General features: G+C 28.4%; 3 protein-coding genes across 3 annotated transcripts; all 3 read left to right on the plus strand.

Moving 5' to 3' along the window:
• Window positions 1-1,157: 1,157 nt before the first annotated feature.
• On the plus strand, window positions 1,158-8,799 carry LOC145742724 (whirlin-like). The gene is made up of 16 exons (XM_082560510.1): window positions 1,158-1,344; window positions 1,841-1,999; window positions 2,251-2,381; window positions 2,478-2,594; window positions 2,822-3,016; window positions 3,204-3,328; window positions 3,670-3,797; window positions 4,848-5,072; window positions 5,196-5,321; window positions 5,403-5,531; window positions 5,775-5,873; window positions 6,083-6,343; window positions 6,534-7,510; window positions 7,597-7,642; window positions 7,749-7,958; window positions 8,042-8,799. Exons 1-16 carry the CDS (start codon window positions 1,249-1,251, stop codon window positions 8,216-8,218), a joined length of 3,201 nt encoding a protein of 1,066 aa, XP_082416636.1. The 5' UTR covers window positions 1,158-1,248; the 3' UTR covers window positions 8,219-8,799.
• Window positions 8,800-9,017: 218 nt separating this feature from the next.
• Window positions 9,018-11,776, plus strand: LOC145741652 (MOB-like protein phocein). Its single transcript, XM_082559270.1, has 6 exons — window positions 9,018-9,219; window positions 9,404-9,567; window positions 9,981-10,190; window positions 10,307-10,418; window positions 10,539-10,725; window positions 11,142-11,776. The coding sequence occupies exons 1-6, from the start codon at window positions 9,139-9,141 to the stop codon at window positions 11,438-11,440; spliced, it is 1,053 nt and encodes a 350-aa protein (XP_082415396.1). The 5' UTR covers window positions 9,018-9,138; the 3' UTR covers window positions 11,441-11,776.
• A 498-nt stretch (window positions 11,777-12,274) lies between these two features.
• Window positions 12,275-20,446, plus strand: LOC145741553 (von Willebrand factor A domain-containing protein 3A-like). The gene is made up of 31 exons (XM_082559154.1): window positions 12,275-12,383; window positions 12,621-12,753; window positions 12,971-13,095; window positions 13,174-13,245; window positions 13,309-13,363; window positions 13,498-13,599; window positions 13,724-13,830; window positions 14,019-14,144; window positions 14,213-14,402; window positions 14,588-14,704; window positions 14,818-14,979; window positions 15,075-15,155; window positions 15,235-15,315; window positions 15,475-15,569; window positions 15,738-15,857; window positions 15,979-16,053; window positions 16,232-16,376; window positions 16,555-16,641; window positions 16,778-16,889; window positions 17,110-17,261; window positions 17,401-17,496; window positions 17,604-17,676; window positions 17,908-18,116; window positions 18,264-18,419; window positions 18,601-18,747; window positions 18,834-18,940; window positions 19,031-19,175; window positions 19,321-19,469; window positions 19,696-19,822; window positions 19,907-20,004; window positions 20,080-20,446. Exons 1-31 carry the CDS (start codon window positions 12,346-12,348, stop codon window positions 20,192-20,194), a joined length of 3,597 nt encoding a protein of 1,198 aa, XP_082415280.1. The 5' UTR covers window positions 12,275-12,345; the 3' UTR covers window positions 20,195-20,446.
• The last annotated feature ends 111 nt before the right edge of the window (window positions 20,447-20,557 follow it).

Here is a 20,557-nt window from a genome sequence, read left to right on the forward strand (position 1 = left end):
AAATGAACTGCCAACAACGAAAATTGAAACAAGATTATTCCAAGTAGAACAACAATGCTAAACGCTAAGATTTTTTTCCTTGGGATCCTGGTTAATAATTTGTTTTGATACAAGGAGTGCTGTCTTATCCATAGGATCACATAAGGAAACAATCTGCTCCAAGCGTTTAGATTTAGAGAAACTATAATAAACGCGTTACAAATTTCGTCAGATAAGTTTCCAGCTCTTAGTTCAACTTGAAACCATGCACTTCTAGCTAATATAACTAGAACACCAAAGGTACAAAAGTAATTTGTCACCCGAAGTCCTTTATTTCCGAATCTTGATTGGTAAACAATCGCTACAACCGCTAAAATCAAGTCAATTCCTGTTACAACACCAGCTAAAACTTCATCGGTTATTCTGTTTCTTTCGTGTTTTGTACTAACCATTGATGTTTCATTATCAGTCATCACAAAATATGAGTCGGTCATATTTTCCATTTTACTTTAGATCTATTTGTTTTGCATTGCTTATACACAAGTCGACATACCTCTCTATTTTTTCCCTTTTTAAACTCAACACAAGCTAATGATACGTGTTATTAAATTTTAAACGTAATGAATAAGCCAGCGTTTAATATTTTTAATAAAAAGTATAAGAATGTCGAGCCTGTTAAAAAAAGGCAGAACTAATCTTACAGGATTTTATCTTCGGAAATCAAAAACATAAGATTGTACTTAGGCTTTAAATTGATAATAAAACAAATATTTAAAAGTATTGCTAATATATTTTTTATAGAATTATTATATTACGTAAATAAAAATATAATTTAATACCAAATTTATCACTAATATTCAAATGTAAAAACAAATTACTTAAAAAAAAAAGTAATTGAGATTATTTTATAAACAATAAATAAACCACCATTTGTTGATAAACATATATATCTGAATGATATATTTTTTTGTGTATTTGTTTGGGGATAACTAATATAAAGTGGTGGCGCAGCGTAGCCATGTCTACTGTGCACGCTTTTCTATCGCAGACAGCAAAAAAATTACTGAAGTGTTTGCAAATTTTAGCGAAAGAAATCTTTGTTCTGTAGCGCAATATTGTTTTATATTTTACATCTTTTTATTTGTTTATATTTTTTGTTTAGTATTTATTTGATATGTAGTGTTTTGGCGGTTTATTAAAGAAACAACATAGCCAGATAGCGGTTATTTAAAAAAAACATATTTTTATGTCTTTTTAAATTTGTTAAAAATGGCTTCGTATGAAATAAAACAAAACTGGAAATCAAACACTCTAAACAGTGAAAATGCTAGACAGGGAACAAACTCTAATGTATTAAAATTTCAGGTAAGTTTAATGCCTTATAAATAAAGTTAAAACAGTTTGTATTAACAAATAAAGAGATAATAGTTTTTGTATACAAATTATTCAACATCAACCAAAACTTGTTTTTATGCAAGCAAAGAGTTTATCTGGTAAATCTAACTGAAACCAAATAAAATTAAACTCAGGACTCTTTGTATTTATGCATGTTAGTTAGGACTTTAGCTTTCTTACCTGGCTTTGATTCTTACTGCTTTTAAGTTCACTTACTACACCACCATAAGGTCATGGGTTCAATTCCCACTGCTTTCATGCTGCAGCGCCCCTGAGTAATGCGAATAAACAGTATATACTCTTGCTGAGCCAAGTTGATGCACTCTTGTATATCATCCCACTATCAGTCTTTTTTGACCAAAATAATTTTTTGGTTATTAAATAGGAAACTTTTTAACTTTGCGGTAAAAAATAACCCTATAAAAGTGATTAAACTATAGAATCTTCACATTTTGCTATTTTGTAGAAATCCATGAAAGAAATCCTATCAAGAGAAGACCAGAAAGAAGTTACCCACATACTTGGTTGTTATCACAGTAATCGTAATATTTATTATCTTGCTCAATCATTAAAGTCTGTTTTAGACACTCCAAAAAAGAAAACTATAATACCTTTGCTACGACAGGTAAATTATCTCAAAAAAAGCTAACATTTTTTTTGAAGGTGTTTATATTATATATATACGAGAAAATTATAAACACAAGGAAGTTATTTAAAAAAGAAAGTTATAATCATAAAGCCTATCAGATAAAATTAAGCATTAAATATAAATGTAAATTAATAAAATTTTGCAGTGATTTTTAAAAAGGGTATATATATGATACTTTAGTAAACACGCTAGCATAAAAATAAATAAATAAAAAATCTTGAAATTAGGTGATTCCTAAAAGTGAAAGACCAGGGTTTGATCAGTTCACCTGTGAGGAGACTTTTGTAAGTCGTCGATCTTTAAGTCGACACAGCACTTTATCTCACATACAAACTGAAGATTCTGGCATTGGACATGAGTAAGAGACTTAAATATAAAAATCAAAAATTAGCAATTAAATACATAATTTTTTTTCCTTTTAATTTATGTGTACCTTGTGTTATTTGTTTTTAAGTACAAACAGTGCAATGCAGAGGGTTAATATTATAACCAGAGATGAAGGAATTTTAACATCAAATGAATCCCTTGATAGACGGCCATCTCGAGCTTCCAGCATGTCTGACTTAACAAGGTTAAATTTTCTATAACTACTCGAGTTTAATTTAAACATTTTTTGTTGTTTTCAATTTTAATTTGATTCTGTATTTACAGACCTAGGTATTAATTTACTAAAATTTTTAATTTTTTAATTTTATTTTAATGTATTAAAATTATGTTGATAAAAAAGGCTTATATGAAATCATAATTTATTATAAAATTTTTTTTTTAAGTTTAAAACTTTTAAATTTGTTTCGGTAGTGGTAGTAGTCAAGAAAAACCCAGAAAAAGATTTCCTTCTGGTTCATTTGGATCTGCAGTTCGTCGTCGCGTGAAAGCCGTTCTTGCACGACGAGGTTCATTTTCAAGTCCCAAACTTAAGTCTTCGGATCGTCGGCGACATAATTCTGAAACACAACTTAATTTTATGGGAAGAAACAACAGTTTGGACAAAAAGTACAGAAAAAAAAGTTTTTGTTGCATTTTATTAGAGTTGTTTCAGTATTTATATTATATATACCTAGTTGTTAGTGCTTTTTAAAAAATATTAAATAGGGCTTGGTAAGGTTTCGCTAAAATAAATGTTTTTTTAATTGTAAGAGCGTTTAAAAAAATTAATTTTGATTTAAACCCTATATTACAGGTGCAACTCTGTCACAGAAACACCCACTCATCAGAGAGGTGTGGTACAAATTAACTTACAACATGGTCTACATAGAAGAAATGGGCTTGGATTTCTTATTGGAGGTGGAACTGAATATAACACTGGTAAATTGAATTTATTATATACTTAGTTTAACTATTTATGCATCAATTAATGTAGTTCGTTTTATAACCAAAGCAACAATGATTTAAATTTGCTAGTATATATATTTATATGAATATAAGTATAACCAGATTGTAATTAAATTTTGTGTTACACTTTGTTTCTGGTAGCTTTAAACTTAATATGTTAGTCTTATTTATATAAATTTTGCCAATATAAACTTTTAAATTTTGAAAATGTCATTTAATTGTGTGTTGCCATTTAAAATCATGAAACTAATGTATATACTTTTATTTAATTAGAATATAAGTACTTTCATAGTAAAAACCTGGTTTATTTTTAGAAATATTTGTGTCTCATGTTGAACCTGGTTCAGTGAGTGATTTAGCTGGTTTGTGTCAGGGTGATGTAATTGTTCGAATCAACGATATTCCAATTCAATCTGGTGTCTCTCAAGAAACAACTGCTGCCGTGAGTTTGTTAAAAATAAGATGTTTAAATGGTATATATATATATTATTTTTTAATATTTTTAAATTAGGTAGATCAATTTATTATTGTTTACAATTTAATGAATTTTTTTTAATTTATTGGAAAAAAATATGCTCATTTTGTTTGATTTTTAAATGAATTTGTTAAAATACAGCATAAAGTCTTGTAAAGCTATTTTAAAATTAAAGAGAAAAATTTATAAGAATTATTGATATGTGCAATGTATATACAAGTTTAACAAGTGGCTTTACTGGTATTAAATATTCATGATCAATTTTTAAGATGCACATGTTGCATGATATAATACAGTTTGTTTTATAATTCTACATTTTTTTAATATGTCGAATTTTTGAGAAATAAATGAAGTTAATTAAAGAAAATAATTGTTGTTCAAAAAAAATAATTTCATAAAAAAATTTATTTTTTCTTAAATAAAATTGTTAATATTGTTATTTCTTATGTTGATAATTGCTTAAATTACTGTAGGCTTTTAAGAGTATGATTGATCCTAATTTAATTATGTTTATCCCATTCTACTTTAAAAAGGTTTTTGTTTTAGTACCATGTTCAGTGTGTAGTGGTCAAATGTTCTTTAAAACTCTTATAAAAGTTTTTTGAATAGTTACCCAAATTCAGTCTTTTTAATGGGGCTTCACACTCAATGGTACTCAAGTATAATTAAGCTTTAGTATGTAATGCTTTAAAATGTACAAAACAGAACTATTTTTATTGTACTATACTCTAATCTCAAAAACTTTACAAATAGTTTGTAATCCAGCAATTATTTAAAATTCATTGGCATAAAATATTGTGTTAATTGTGTAAAGTGATGTTTTAAATGATGTTTTTATGTTTTTTTTAAATATGATTGATTTTGAAAACCAAAAAGCTAAGAAAATGGTTTAAAAAGCATTTTCTCAAGTATATTTAGACATTATATAAAGATGTTTTGACAATTCCCAACTCAGTTTTAAACTAGTTTAAATAACAATTGTAACAAATCACATAAGATAAATAATTTATATTTCAGATTTTACAATCCTCCAACAAGCTTACATTATTTGTAAGACCATGTCCCCCAAATACACCAACCAGACAACCAACTTCACAAAGCCATAAAAATTTTCTATGGACCGATACTCATGGTCGACAAGTTTCACCTCCAGATGGTGTTATACCTGATGATAATTATTCGAAGACTGTGCTTGACAATAATCGAAGTAATTTTCACCCATTGTCAAAGGGGGAAAGAAAGGTAACAATTTTAAAATAAAAACCACTTTTTGTAAAATAATCTGGTAAAATCACAGTTACTAATACTTTTTCCAGGGATTTAAAATTTTTTTCTGGATTTAGTAAACTTACAGTTGTTTTTAAGGTGACCTTGACAGTGAAACCTGGTCAGAATTTGGGTTTAATGATAAGAGGAGGTTCCGAATATGGACTTGGAATTTTTGTAACTGGTGTTGATGAATTATCTGCAGCTGAAAATGCTGGTTTAAAGGTAATATTATTACCTGAAATACAGTATTTTTTAATGACCAAAGTGCATACTTTTTTTTTAAACTGATAAAATAATTTATAGATTGGTGATCAGATCCTAGAAATTAATAATATACGAGTTGAAAATTTGTCGCATTCTGAAGCTGTTTCTATCATAAGATCAAGTCAACTTCTGATGATGACTGTTCGTCATGATGGAAGAATTCCTCAGGTACTTTTCTTTACTTTATGTAGGCTCTTAAATTGGCTTCACCAAACCTTATAAAACATTAAAAAAAAGGTGCAATTGGAAAATAAAATTTTGTGTTCAAGACATTTAAATAATTTGTGTTTAATATATAATAATAGCTTAATATTTCTAGAATAATATTTTTTTGTTCAAGAATATGGCAATTTACTTTTTTTCAAATGATATTGAAATAATTATCCGATTTTTAATTATCATTATGTATAGGGCCAAGGTCACCTGTCACACAAATTATTAGATGACAGAGTTTCTCTGCATAGTAGTGCAAAGAAAAAATCTCAACACTCCCAATCTAATGGAGTAAAAGTAAAAAACAGAGTTGTTTTTAATAAATCTAAATTTTTTTATTAGCAATTACATTAAAAAGTATCATTTGCATTGTTAAAAGCAGAATTATTTTTCCAATTATCGTTTTTTTAGGTTTTTAAATATCAATTTTAGTAGTAAATTTAAAAGTCATAAAAACAAAATAAAAAAAAAATAATTTTTAGATTTTCTGGTATAAATTTTTACAGAATGCTTACCAACGCCGAATGATGAACTCACATCAAGAAATTCTTCCCAACATGCTTTCTCCAAGATCACAAAAATCAGCCAAGTTATCCTCCACAATGTCTACTTTGGAGGAAGCCTTGCTTGCCACATCTATTTGGATGACACTCAATGATGGAGAAAGAAGATCGGTGAGATATTATGTGAAGGAGTATGCAAGTGGGCATGTCACTCCTGATGCTTTGGTATTGGCTTTGTCGCAAATACTTGATGACCATGAAAAGGTATTTAAAAACATGTTACTTAAATAAAATTTATTTTAAAAACATCATTTAAAAAATTGTTGGCGACTATTATTAAGCTTTAAAATTGATTTAGGTTTCTTATTATATTTTCTGTATAAAGTTTTTGTTGGAATAACATTATCGAAATAAAATAATGACATAAGTTTAATATTTTATGTTTTTGTTCAAGTTTTCGTTGATGTCAGCTGTGCGAACCTGTATCTTAGAAGGTGACTTGGATCGATTTGATGTTTTAGTTTTAAGAAGAGAAGTTGAATCATTAAGAAATCGCCACCAAACTGATTCCAGTCACAGCACAGCATCTTTCCAAAGCAACAACAACAGTTTCCCTACTGAAATTAAAATTGAAAGTGCTTCGATTTCCACAAATGGTAGCAGTGATGCAGGTGCTTGTTCTGAGAATAAATTTCAGTCTACTCCTAATGGTTCTTTTCAGGCTTTACCGGTTAAAAATGAATTGACTTTGTCTCCTGTAAGTTTACCACCACCACCACCTATAAAAGCACCAACGCCGCCTGTCAAGCCAAAACGATCATCAATGCGAATCAAAAAACCTCATGTACAAAGGTATAATGCCCAAGTTCATGAAAATCCTGATATACATGTTTCAACATCTAATGAACAAAACTATAACAACAAAGGAACCACACGTTCAATTAACTTTGTAAATACTAGTTGGGATAGTAGCCTGGAAAGGCCGTCTAGTCCCTTTAGCAAAGCTATTGAAAAACACAGAGCCACTCATTCAGGACGTATAAAACTTGGTCCGAAATCTACTCACCCAAGTTTACAATCTGATGATTTTTTTGTTGACCCAAAAAGAGAAAACAAAATTGAACATCAAAGAATAAATATTGAGCCAGTTAAGTATACAAGTTTTATCCAAAAACGTGACGAAGAGTCAATTGCCACATCTCACCTCTATACCTCTTCATCTGACATTTCAAATGATTTTCCTCCACCTCCCTTAGCCATGACGTCATCCTCTTCTACAAGTTCAATCAGTGAGGCTTCTCCCCCTGTTCCACTTCCTAGTAAGATCAGTTTACGTCTCAACTCATTTGGATCGTCACTTAATAATAAAATTTGCACTGGAAATAAGATGAGTCAATACTCTGTGAAAGCTGATATACATCAACAACCAAGGTATGTGAATATGTTAAAATGTAAAGCACTTTATTTTGTATTGTTATTTGTTTAAACTTTAACTATGTTTGCATTTCATTTTACAGCACAAAAGCATTGAAATTTACAAGTAATGAAAAATCGAAACTTGAGGTATAAATTATTAGCTTTAATTAGGAATAGATTAAAGAAATGGTATACCTATATCCTGTATAGGTATTTATAAAATAATGCTTATTTGTTATTTTTGTTAATTTAGAAATCCACAAATTTCCTGAGAGAGAAATTTAATCTTGATGAGCCTACAAGCCCAATGTTGAATGACGTAGATAATAAACCTCACAGATGCCTCAGCAAGGATGTTGAAACCCAAAAAGTTGTAATATTTAGAATGGCACCCAGTTTAGGTTTAACTATAGAAGGTGGTGCAGGGACTAAACAACCACTTCCAAAAGTTATCCATGTCAAGGTATGACTGGAATGTCTTGTAAAATTTTAAAATGGCATAATAGGCTTACTGGAATCCTCTTAATAATGTTTTACTATATACAGCCTGGTAGCTGTGCTCAAATGTGTGGAAGGGTCAAAAAAGGTCATGTCCTTCACAAGGTTAATGGGAGATCACTGCATGGTTTAAAGCATGAAGATGCTGTGCGAGAAATTGCTTTTGCTTTTAAACAATCTGGTAGAGATTCAATAGAACTAGAGCTTAGCGGACCTTATTTTTAAAACACATGACTTTTTACGAACTGACTTATTAAACTTAAATGAATAAGCTATAGCTGTTTTTAATTAGTTAAAATTTTTATATATTTTGGTAGAAGGTAGTAAAGAATTATGTTTTGTTTCTTGGGCATATGTATTGTAGTTTTTTAAACTTTGTTTTGTTATTTTTAATGTTTTTGTGTAACTTTTAACCTCTAAAAAGTTGTCATTTGACAACATTGAAGCACAATCATATTTTACCTATACTCTTGCAATATTTTAACTGTTCCAAAAGGCTGCCTACAAAAAGTGTTATCCTATCATTGTAAGTTCTTTAATTTTTTTATTGGTTATTAGTGTTTAAATTCAAGTGTTATGTTAAATCATATCTGTACTGTGATAAACATTAATTTTTTTATTGCTGTGAACATTTACCCACACAATTTTGAAAGCACATCTAGCTGTACTTTTTTTATTTTACTTTTATCGATAAATGTATAGTATTTTTTTATATAGAAATAAGTGTAATTTGGTGATGGAAAAGCTTAATTTTATACAGTTCCTTTGCGTGTTTTGATTGTACAAATTGTAAATAAACTGTTTAGAACCACAAAATTGCTTTTAAATCTTTTTATAAATAAATTGAGGCTGAGAAAGTTATATAATTAATTTTGTTATAAAAATTGCTCTAATTTAAGTCGATACTGTCGCCATGATTTATTTTTAAGAAAAAGATTTTAAAAACTTTGGTAACGTTGTTTATTTATCCTCAATCGGAACCGGAATTGGCAAACTTGTTGACAGATTGAGTCAGGTCGTGGTTGTGGTACTGGTAACGGTAACAATCGGTTAGTCTTGGTATTTGTTACAAAAATATATTTTGTAGGGCGTGTTTGTTTTTAAACAGTTTGTAATTTGAAATCTATTAAATTCCTTAAGAGGGGATGGTGTCCAGCGCGGACAAAATGGATTCAAACGAACAAACACCTGTGCAGAGAAGAAATCCTCCTGGGACCAAATCTCAGGTAAAGTTACGTTAACGATTTTCTTATTTTTATATGTATCTGACAAGTTTTTTTAACATAAATTATTAGTGTTGGCTACTATACTGTGTTCAATATGTGTTTTGTTGTGACATATTTTCTGTTTTTTAATGTATATTTTAAAATATTTGTGACCCTTTTTTTTGTTCTTACGTTTGTTGTGTAGGATTTTTACAAATGGCCGGAACAGAATTTTGACGAGATGGACAGCACTTTGGCAGTTCTTCAATACATCCAACAAACTATTAGAAGAGATTTTACAGCCACCGAACTTATCTTAACAATTCCTCCAGGCCAAGATGAAGGTGTTTGGAAATATGAACACTTAAGGTGAGTTTCATTTTTTTTTTTATTCTTACTTTAGTGAAACTGTATTTTGTTTCTTAACTTTTATACAAATTGATAACAGAAATTAGCATTTTAATTTTGTAACTTTGAAAACAATCGATAAACTAGTAAAATGATGTTGTTAGCTATATATATTTAAAAAAAAATATTATTTTAATTTGTGTTTTTTACATAATCAAATTTGTTTTATGTATAAACCATAAAGTATATATGTGTATACAATTTTATGTATACTAACTTTAACCAATAATGTCTTGTAAATTGTATCAGTTCATATTTACCATATATAGTACTTATATTTTAAAGTGTTTTTTTTATATACAATACCTAACATAAAAGTTTTTCTTATATAAAACAGCAGTATATACTTAAATTGATTTTGTTTTATTAAAAAGGCAATTCTGCATGGAACTTAATGGTCTTGCAGTTAAACTTCAGACTGAATGTACACCAAAAACATGCACGCAAATGACAGCTACAGAACAATGGATATTTTTGTGTGCTGCTCATAAAACACCAAAAGAATGTCCGGCTATTGACTACACAAGACACACGTTAGATGGGGCTGCTTGTCTATTAAATAGCAACAAATATTTTCCAAGCCGGTATGAATTTATTTCCTGTTAAAAATATTGTCTCTAAATAGGTGTTTTTATATATGTTGCATATACTGCTATTTTTTATGTATCCTTGCCTGCTTTCTAACTTTTGTTATTAATAGGGTCAGTATTAAGGAATCATCAGTAGCAAAATTGGGTTCAGTGTGCAGAAGAGTTTATAGAATTTTCTCCCATGCTTATTACCATCATCGACATATATTTGATGAAGCAGAGGTACTTATTACTTTACACTTATAATTTATTACATTGGAATTTTGATAACCAAAATTTCAAAAAATTGTAATCGATGGTATTTAAACTGTAATAAAATTAATATTTTCTGTAATTACCTAGAATGAGACTTACTTGTGTCGTCGATTTACTGAATTTGTTATCAAATACAACCTAATGTCCCAAGACAATCTCATTGTGCCCATACTAGAAGAAACAGCCTCAAATAACACTTCAAACAATAACTCAACTATTGAAAACATGTTGCCAGCCCATTTTCATGTTGCCTCAAAGCCCGATACCTCTTCTGGTAATCAGTGAGATTTTAACCCTTAAAATAAAACACTTTTAAAACTATTTTATGTATTATTTAAATCAAATGATATTATGTTATTGCAATGCATTTGATTTGTTTTTAAAACTAACTTGTCGGAGTTCGGTGTAGTGGTCAGAACACCGGATTTTACTACATGAAGTCAAAGGTTTGATCTTCACTGTTCTGTTTTGAGTAAGGCGCTATAAACGATATAAGCTCCGCAGAGCAATCACTTAATCAGCAGCTCAAATATCGGGTAATTATAATATATGATATCCCAAACTGCCAAAGACAACTTGAACTTGGGTCAAGGTAACTGATATTACTTTATGTTTTGGTCGTGAAATCGACCTTTCCAAATTGAGGATAAAAAAAGTTATTTCGAGTTTGTTTTATAATAACATTTTTAGGGATCGCAAGTTTTCTCAGCTTGCCCGAGGGAGTTGTTCCAGACTTTAGCGATGGAGTTGAAGATAGTTCGGAGGAGGGAACACTAGATGTTGATGGAGCTACAACTTTGGACGATGACTTCTCGTTTGCTGGTGACTTTGGCACTTTAAAACCCATGAAATCATCTTCTGTAGATGCTCCGGAAGAAAACACAGAAGAGGCAATGAACAATACTGCTATTTTTGTGGAAAATTCTGCTCCCGAGAATCTAGCACAGAGTAAAGAAAATGAAGAAACTCAACAGAACAAAGAAACTTAAAAAATCATTTTTATTAACCTGAAATATCCTAAAAAAAGATTATTTTTAGATTTAGAAATTATAGTGATTTATTGTCATAAAAAATGATTTTTAAGGTTTGACAATTATTACCTTATATTTATTTAACCCAATTTTAAGTATGGTATGCTTATTATCACTTGCTTTGTTATAAATTTTGTTTTGTTGTAAGATAAGGTTTAGGTTGCTTATAGTATTATAAAGAATATGTAGTTTTACTTCTATTTGTTTATTATAATCTGATTTTTGTATTGTTGTTTACTCTTTTTGGTATTATGTATTCGAGAAATTGGAAAGATAAAAAAACAGTCACCTTGATCATATATTTTTTATATTTGATTATTTTAGTTAATTAGTTTGATCCAAATACATGCCACCAATCATTTATCAAAAGAAAATTAACCTATGGTAATTTTGTCTTATCAAGTTATAAAATTTTAAGCAATTGTTATTCGTTTGTAAGTTAAATATGTATTGGTAAATAAACGATTTATTAGAAGCTTGTAAATTTACTATGTAAGAAGATGCTATAGGAAGTTACTGTTTATATTAGTTTTGATGAACAATAAAATACATAGGGTTACATATATAACGATTTGTTAGTAAATGATATACTAATATCTTTATTGTGTTTTTTTACAAATTGATTGTTTTTTTAATGTTAAACTTTCAAGTTGTATTACAAATCTCTTTTTCTAACAATTTCGATAATTACATATATTTCGAGGATAAATAACCGCTACATTTATGTGTAAACAATATTGTTGTAGCAACTTTAGTGCTATTTTTTATTAAGTTTTGAGTGTTTGTAATCACTCGGCAAGTGCTGTTTTGGGGGTTATAAACGGCAAATTATTATTGTTTCTAATTATTACAACGTTCCCAAAATGCACAGAAGAAGAAACAACCAAGCTAAATATGACAGGTAAATTTTTATAAATTTTGTCATCAAAAAATACCTAAAAACTGTCTGACGATACTACACTTTTAATTCGAGTTTTGCTTGTTGGTTTATTTGTTTAATCGCTTTAGAAAATATTTAAATGGTAAAATGATTATTTTTAATGCTAGCTTCTTCACATTTTTTTGTGTTATAAAACTATAATGTTTTTAAAGTTACTTAATTAGTAGTAGCATTATTGTAATTAAATGTTTTTTTTAGCTCAAGTCAATGTGATGAAATAAGATTTCCGAATGCTCGGCCAGCATGGAAAGATGATAAAATCGATAAATTATCTGTTTCTCCACAATCTGACTACATTGTCACCCATGTCAACCAAACAGCTGATTTGGAAGTAAGTATTGTCAGATTATAAACTTATTAAATATTTTCTAAAATTAAAGTTGTTTAATTGTAATTTATGGTAAAATTTAATTCTACCTTAATATTTGTAAACAGTTTTAAGTACAGCTAGTGAAAATTAATCGAATTTAAAGGCACACCTTCAACATGAGCATACTTTCAACCAAAATATTTTTTAAAAATGATCAATCTTTGTAAATTATTTTTAGCGTGCCAAACAATTTACTGCAGTCCCCAGTAAAGGCCAAACTTCAGCAGAATGGCTACTAAACCACAGCATCGAATATCAAAAAATAACTTTAAAAGATTTACTGCAAAAGGGAAGACAAGTAAAGTAAGATTAAAAACAAAAAGTTTAAACATTTTTCATATTACATACTTTAATAAATATAAATATTTGGTTTTTATATAGAAAAGCTGGGGAAGGACGTCACTTAGTTTTTGATTCAACTGCAATCACAGAAATCGAATTTAAACTAAACATGTAAGTACATCAGTTATTTTTATATTAACGAATTTAATTAAATGTTTGTACTGATTTTTTAAGGTCAATTGAAAGTTATCATAAAAGAGTTAAGTGGTTGCTGGAAGGAAGCAAAAAGGTAAATTTTACTGTTTTTTACTCTTTAAATTATTAAAAAGACATCATTTGTACTGACATAAATTCTAATTAAAAGTTATTCTTTATAAAGGTATATTTTTAACTATTTCTAAATTTTAACAAATTTGTTTTTAGTTGTTTGGTTTGGTGAAAGGTGAAAGGGTTGGTGTGTTGATTGATTCCTCAGACGCAAATACAGGATTTGGTCGCTTGCAAGCTTTTCAACAATCTTTACTGGTATGTTTTTAGAGAAAATTCAAATTAAACTTTAAATATTGTAATTTTTTAATTTTTTTTTATTAAATTAACTTGGTAGGCTATTATTTTAAGTGCTTTGACTAATTTTAAATAAATTTTCAAGCATTTAATTGATGAACAACTGAAGTTTAAGAAGTCCCTATACTTCTTAAGATTTGGAACCGACACTGAAAATTTGTGGAACAACCCAAGAGACATTAATTTGAGGACGTAAGTTGCAAGTTTGATTATTTCAATGTCAAATACCTAAAAATATACAATCATACAATTGTATTTATACAATTTAAAGATCCTAATTATAGAGTGAGAAGATAAATTTCAATTAGTAAATTTACTAATAATTTTTTTTTTATTTATACATTTTGTTTGTTTAGGGTAATAATATATTTTGTTTGTAGATTGGAGGAAGCAAAAGATTTTGTCCGTGGTTTGCATCCTTCAGGAGGCTGCAACTTACTTCAAGCTTTTAAGAAAATATTAAAAATCAAAAAACTTAATTCCATAGTTATCATTCTTGGTAATTGGTAAGTAGTTTCTAATATTCCTATTTTTAAAAGTCATAGTTCAAATTTCATAATTTTTTTTGCTTTAGTCCTGACCAGACATCTACAGTTCTGTTTGATTACGTCCAGCAATGTTTATTGGGTCGTGATTTACCCATTCATGCAGTTGCATATGACACAAGTAATCACATGACTCACCAAACATTAGAGAAATTAGCTGAACATTCCAATGGAAGGTATCACTGTTTTAATTCTTCTGATGATCGTGAAGTTTACAAGGTGAGTTCAGATTATGAATAAAGTCTTAATACTTATTAGAGTATAACTGATTTCTAGTGAACGACTTGTTTTATTTCTACAATCTTTAACAAGTTATATAGTAACCTATGCAAGATTTAATTACTTTATTAAACATGTCATTATTCTTTAGTCTTTTATGTAATTTTTGTTTGTTATTTTTTTAGAGTTTTGACATTCAGTTATTGCTAAAAGAAGCCCAGCGTTGTGTTGATGTTATTTCAAAAATAAAACAAATGAGAACAGGAATGCTTGGAGATGCTTTAATCAGTATTGAAAATGAAGTAAATTCTTATCTTTTTATTGTCACACAAATGTTACTTAATAACCAAATTTTTTCAGTTATTTTTAATTTATTTTTTTTTTTATAAAAGTAACATCATATTTTTTTATATAGATTGCATTAGAAGTAGACAACCTTTCTGCTGCAAGGTTCTTACCAAGACCCCCAAACCACAACAAACCATTAAGTATCGAAACACCTAACTTTCACCCATTAACCTCAGCTGAGTGGTTAGCTAACAATGAATTAAGGGCGCAAGATCTTAACTTGTATCAGGTACTAAAACTGGCAAAAAATTGCATTTTATTTTTTTGTCAAATTGTCTATGAATAGATAATTTTTTTTTTCATTTGTAATTTTTTGTTTTTTAGATTCTTGCACCTAACTCTTTTGATCCTGTCCAGGAGTTTATTCCAATTTTAGGAAAAGCTGTTGAATCTAAAACACTTGGTGTAAGACTTTAAATTCAATCATCTATATTTATTTACCGTAAGCCCAATGATCTTATACAATAACTATTATTTTTTTTAGATTGCCATGCAACAGTTTGAATGGCATGATGGAAGTATCAAGAATGTTCATGTTGATGTTCCAATGCTTGATCAATATCAGGTATATCAAACACCAGTAAAAAAACCTAATTTTTTTTATTTGTTCTAATGTGCAAATGTTTTGATACAATTTATAGTCAAAGGTTATTAATAGTTGTTAGCCCTTTATGTGTGTATTAAAGTTGTTAAAATGTTTAATGAAATAGTTGCTTATTTGTAGGAGGATCTAGGTGCATGTGTAAAAAAATATGAGAGAAGAGTCGAGTGGTTGTCATCTGCAAGCAGAAGAATATGGGGAACAATTTGTGAGAAAAGGTAAACAAATTTGATTAACTCTTTTCTAATTTTTTACAATGTTATATACTTACAAGCATAAAATTCAATATTCTAGTTGCACTTAAAAACAAAATTTATTAAATTAAGAGTTTTTTTAACAACATAAAACCACTTTATTTTCTTTACTTTGTTCTATGTTTTTCTTAGAGTAATCTTGCTTGTCGACACATCATTATCCAACCAACCTTACATGATTCATCTTCAGCATTCTCTTAGATTAGTTCTTGAACAACAGATTGCAAACAAACAAGCATTCAATATTATAGCGTAAGTCTTTTCAAGAAAAATAGAACTTGTATAGACAAACAAATTACAATCGAAAAAGATATATAGTAGCACAAAAAGTATATTAATTTTTTTTGTAGTGTTTTAATTTGAAATATTTTAGGTTTGGTAGTCACCCTAAAATGTGGAAACCTCATATGGTAAAACCAACAATTGATAACCTACAAGCAGCCTGGAAGTAAGTCATATGCTAAAAATATTTTAAGTTGTTTAAAAAATTGCAAAAAACAAAAACTGTTTAAATTTAAAATTTATGTATAGATCAACAGCAGTTTTTTCAAATTGCTACAAAAATACATTTTAAACTCGAAAAAAAAACAATGTAACTATTTAAACATTTACTGTTATTTGTGTAGTTGGGTTCTTAACTTACAAGCAAATGGAAGTAGAAGTGTGATGTCAGTGTTTCGACATTGTGTGGAAAATGAGGAGGATATAAAGATGTACGGAGGTCCTCAAGGAATTTATTTAATCGGAAGTGGAATTCCAGACCAACAAGAAGTTTAAAACTTTTAATTTTGTTTTGAATAAACTTTAATAATATTTTTTTTAAATTAATAATATTTTTTTAAGTAAAATACAATTTTTTAAAACTTATAAAATATTTCAACCTTTATGTGTTTTACTATTTTTTAGACTTATGTATAAATTAACCATAAAATTGTTATTGTATTAATAGGATGTAGTTTGTTCTTATGTAAGTGAAGTCTGCATTGGATCCCCAACTAAAGTTCACACAATTTTGTTCAGCATAGATGATTACAATGTAAGTTAGGGCTAGCTTTAAATAAACGTAAATCATTTGTCCTTTTTGGTGTATTATAAATGTGCATATGCCTACAGTATTTTGAACTTTTTTATTTTTTTTTACTGTTAACATTTTATTGTTATTCATTTTTAAGGTGAATGAAACCAATATGCCAAGCAGATATTCCACTGCTCAACAAACAGCTGACTATTTAAGAAATCTTGCACATGCAACAGGAGGAAGATTTCATTGGTTTAGAGAATCAGGTAATTTGTAAATTGTACAAAACTTTACATGTGCTTGCTTTGTAGTGAAAAAGGTTTAGCAGTGTAAAGGGTGTCTATTAAATTGTTTGAATTTAAAAAAATTTTGTGGTAAAGTCAAGTGGTCTAACCTCTACATCCTGCTGCCTGTTCTAACAATATTTTTTAATACCTTTTTTATATTTTTTAAATGACAGCTTTTTAGACTAATTATTTATTACAGGTATTATTGAGAGTGATGATGTTTTACTTCTTACAACTGAGATGGAAAAAGGTGTTCATTATGCACAACGGTGTGCTCAGTTAGTTGGTCAAGTTAAGGAACGAGATGTAAGAAATAAAGAGGAAATTGCTGCAAGAAAGCAACAAGCACTGGTATTTATTTCCAAAACAAAATTTTAAACTTACATAAATAAGCTATATTATGTGAAATGTACTAAGCTGTAAAATTAAACTTAAAGAATATATTTTTGCTGCTTATACGTTTTAATTTTTTGATTTTAATTTGTAACAGGAACTTTATGCCTCGCCAACTTTAAAAAGTTGGAAAAGAAATGAAATAACTGAATTTATTGAACCTAGACCAACAGCTCTATCATTGGCTAGAGCGGTAATTTTTACTTACAACATTTTCAATATAAATAGCATAGATTTGTAAACTCTACAAAATGCTTGTGAAAATTTAAAATTTATAAAGTCAAAATAAATTTTTATTAGAATCGAAGAGAAGCAGAATCTCTAAAGTCAATAAAATGGAAGGTTCCCACAAAGAAAGCTCTTTTACCACCAGGTTTTTTTAACTTTGCATTTTTATTCAACAAAAGCGAAAGTAAAAAAAGCAATAAAATTAATTAAATGACAAAAAAGTTTTTTTTGTTATAATATACATCTTTCAAAAAAACATAATATGTATGCCTATTCTGCTTATATAAATCTGTAAGCCAAATTGAAACATTTGCAATCTTTAAAATTTAAATAAATTACTAGTTAAACACATGTTTAATACTTCAAATTACCACAGCCCCATACAAGGACAATGAGGAGCAGGTTGCTACTTCCAAATTATCAAAACAGAAGAAACAATCCAGATCTCAATCTGAACCATTTTATGTTGAACACAAAAACAATGTTGGAAGTGTGTTCAGAAAATTTCCAAAGCAAAAAAGTGTGAGAAAGGCGGTGCCTGAACCGGTGTTGCCACAAGTTGAGGAATATTTATCATCCAAAGAGGTAAAATTAAATATTTTACAATAGGTATTGTTATTAACTTATTGTTAATTTTTTCTAAAAATTTCTGAAAAAGTTTAAGAAATTCTAAGTTAGTTTTTTGTGCAATTTATTTTTTGTTATTTTGATACTAGTATTTCTTCTTTTTAGTGGATGAAAAAATATTCTCTTAACAAACTGAAATTAAACTTGGACAAATATGTTTCTGGACCAGTCTGTTGTCATGAGAAGTCGAAAGTTAAATCAAGCAAATCAAATGTAACATCAAAATGGTTTTGCTCAATATTTCCAAGTGTTGAAATTGAGGTGAATAATGTTTTCTAAGTTATAATATTTCATAAAATATATTTCATACTGAGGTCTTGGTTAGATCCCCACTGCCATTATGTTATATCATGATTGCCTAAGGTAGTCACATAACAAAAATTGTTCATCATAATAATCAATAAACCTTAAAATTTGAAATACGAGAACTAAAACGTTTTAGGGACATATTCGTCACATTGACATGAAAGAGCAGGAATTATTGGATTATGAGAAACACACAAATACTGCAATGAGAAGATACCTTCTTAGACTACAATGGTTGTTGTCTGGCAGTAGAAAGACATTCGGAACAATTTTAGAAAAAAATGTAAGTGAAAAAATATGCCAAAAAATGTATATTTGATTTTTTTTATATTTTTTTTCAGTTTAAGTTATAGATTTTTTTTTGTTTAGGTTGTGATACTAATTGACACATCAGGTTCTATGAATGTTTACATGGAAGAGTTAAAGAAAGAAATGACTTCACTGATATGGGAACAATTCTCGGGAAACAAGATCAAGTAAAATAAAATAGATTTAAAAAAATCTTAAATAATTTATTAATTTTATATTAGTTATTCCACCTTAATCAAATAAAAATATTTTTTTAGTTTTAATCTTATATCATATTCAAATGGAACAAAGCAGTGGCAAGAAAGTGTAACTGAAGCAAATGAAACCACCTGTCATGATGCTATACAATGGACTTCTTCTTTAAATGCTGAAGGAGGGACATCAACACTTGAGGCATTAGAGGTTGGAAAGTCGAATTCTTTATACATTGAAATTTTGGCTTGTTATTTTTTATGTGTGTTAAGCAAATTTTTTAAGCTACTACTTTTGTATATATTGTAGGCAATTTATTTTTTATGGTATTAATATGGCAGTTTTGATGTTTTAGGTGGCTTTCTCAGATAGTGAAGTAGAGGGAATTTATTTGTTAAGTGATGGCAAACCAGACACAAGTTTTAAGTTAACTTTGGAGAGAGTTGAAGAACTCAATTCAAGGAAGATTCCTGTTCACAGTATTTCTTTCAATTGTGATAACCAGTAAGTTGCATTTTTGATTAAAATCACTAAAAGTTAGTTTTAACAGAACTATAAGCCCAAAATTTTTATAAAAAAGCAACTGACAAAGTTATATCTTTAAAACTACCACGCCTATACATACAAATAGTTATATTATGGGTGTCTTAAATACAATTAAATTTATCCCATCATGATATTCGGTTCTCGTTTAACACAACATAAAAACTACAACTTGTTATTATTTTAGGGGTGCTAATGGGTTCTTAAAGAAGTTATCTGTAGCAACTGGAGGAAGGTATCACCGTTGCCATGGTGAAATGGATGCCCAGTTTGCTGCTCATCGACTTATCAATGATGGTTGTTTGGATGAAGATGTAAATTTTAAAATTTATTCATTAAGTTTTTTGTTCAGTAACCTTTAAATTGCATAGAATGTTATTTTTATTTTTTTTTCTCAGTACCCAAATCTCCCAGTATTTGAAGGAGATGATTTAAAACGTGTAAATAATGAAATCACAAAAGCAAGAAAGTTTCTAACAGAATCACGCAGCTTTAGGTAAATTAAATTTACAATATACTTGTTATTTATGGTACGCTAGAACAAATCTTAAATGGTGTTGTTATTTTACAGAAAAGTAATAAACGACCATCTTTTAACTAGTAGCAGTGGTACGAATGTAAGTGCTGAACCAATTTCGAATAAAGAAGGTAGACCAGTGTCATCCAAACCCTTTCTTCCTTATTAATTTATCAATTTTTGTTTTATTTGATAACATTAGGTAAAGTTAAATTATAAGGTTACAATTTATTTTGTAAATATATTCATCGTTTTATTTCCCCCCATTTTTTTATTTGTTAAAAATCACTTTTGATTATGATTCTATAATTGTTGTTGACTCTTTTCATTACTTTGCACTACTTTATTTTAAATTTATTTTAATTTTTTAATTTTTGTTGGTAGTTAGTAGTAATTGTTTGTTGTTTTGTAATTTTGAAATAAAAATAAAAGTAGTTAAAAATGTCTAGTTTAGCTAACCGTAGAAAAGTTATTAGGAAGGTATTAACCAATCTTTTAGTATATATCACTGGATAAATGAAAATTACATGAG

This window comes from Corella eumyota, chromosome 2 (genome assembly GCF_963082875.1).
Source record: "Corella eumyota chromosome 2, kaCorEumy4.1, whole genome shotgun sequence".
In the NCBI taxonomy this organism is placed as follows: domain Eukaryota; kingdom Metazoa; phylum Chordata; class Ascidiacea; order Phlebobranchia; family Corellidae; genus Corella; species Corella eumyota.

Coding starts and splice junctions, on each gene's coding strand:
- LOC145741553 (XM_082559154.1), top strand. CDS start 12,346: ATGCACAGAAGAAGAAACAACCAAGCTAAATATGACAG. Junction 14,403..14,587: donor ATGATCGTGAAGTTTACAAG/GTGAGTTCAGAT, acceptor TTATTTTTTTAG/AGTTTTGACATTCAGTTATT. Junction 16,642..16,777: donor TCAGCATAGATGATTACAAT/GTAAGTTAGGGC, acceptor TTCATTTTTAAG/GTGAATGAAACCAATATGCC.
- LOC145742724 (XM_082560510.1), top strand. CDS start 1,249: ATGGCTTCGTATGAAATAAAACAAAACTGGAAATCAAACACTCTAAAC. Junction 2,382..2,477: donor GATTCTGGCATTGGACATGA/GTAAGAGACTTA, acceptor TTTGTTTTTAAG/TACAAACAGTGCAATGCAGA. Junction 7,511..7,596: donor GATATACATCAACAACCAAG/GTATGTGAATAT, acceptor TTCATTTTACAG/CACAAAAGCATTGAAATTTA.
- LOC145741652 (XM_082559270.1), top strand. CDS start 9,139: ATGGTGTCCAGCGCGGACAAAATGGATTCAAACGAACAAACACCTGTG. Junction 10,191..10,306: donor AACAAATATTTTCCAAGCCG/GTATGAATTTAT, acceptor TGTTATTAATAG/GGTCAGTATTAAGGAATCAT. Junction 10,726..11,141: donor AAAGCCCGATACCTCTTCTG/GTAATCAGTGAG, acceptor TAACATTTTTAG/GGATCGCAAGTTTTCTCAGC.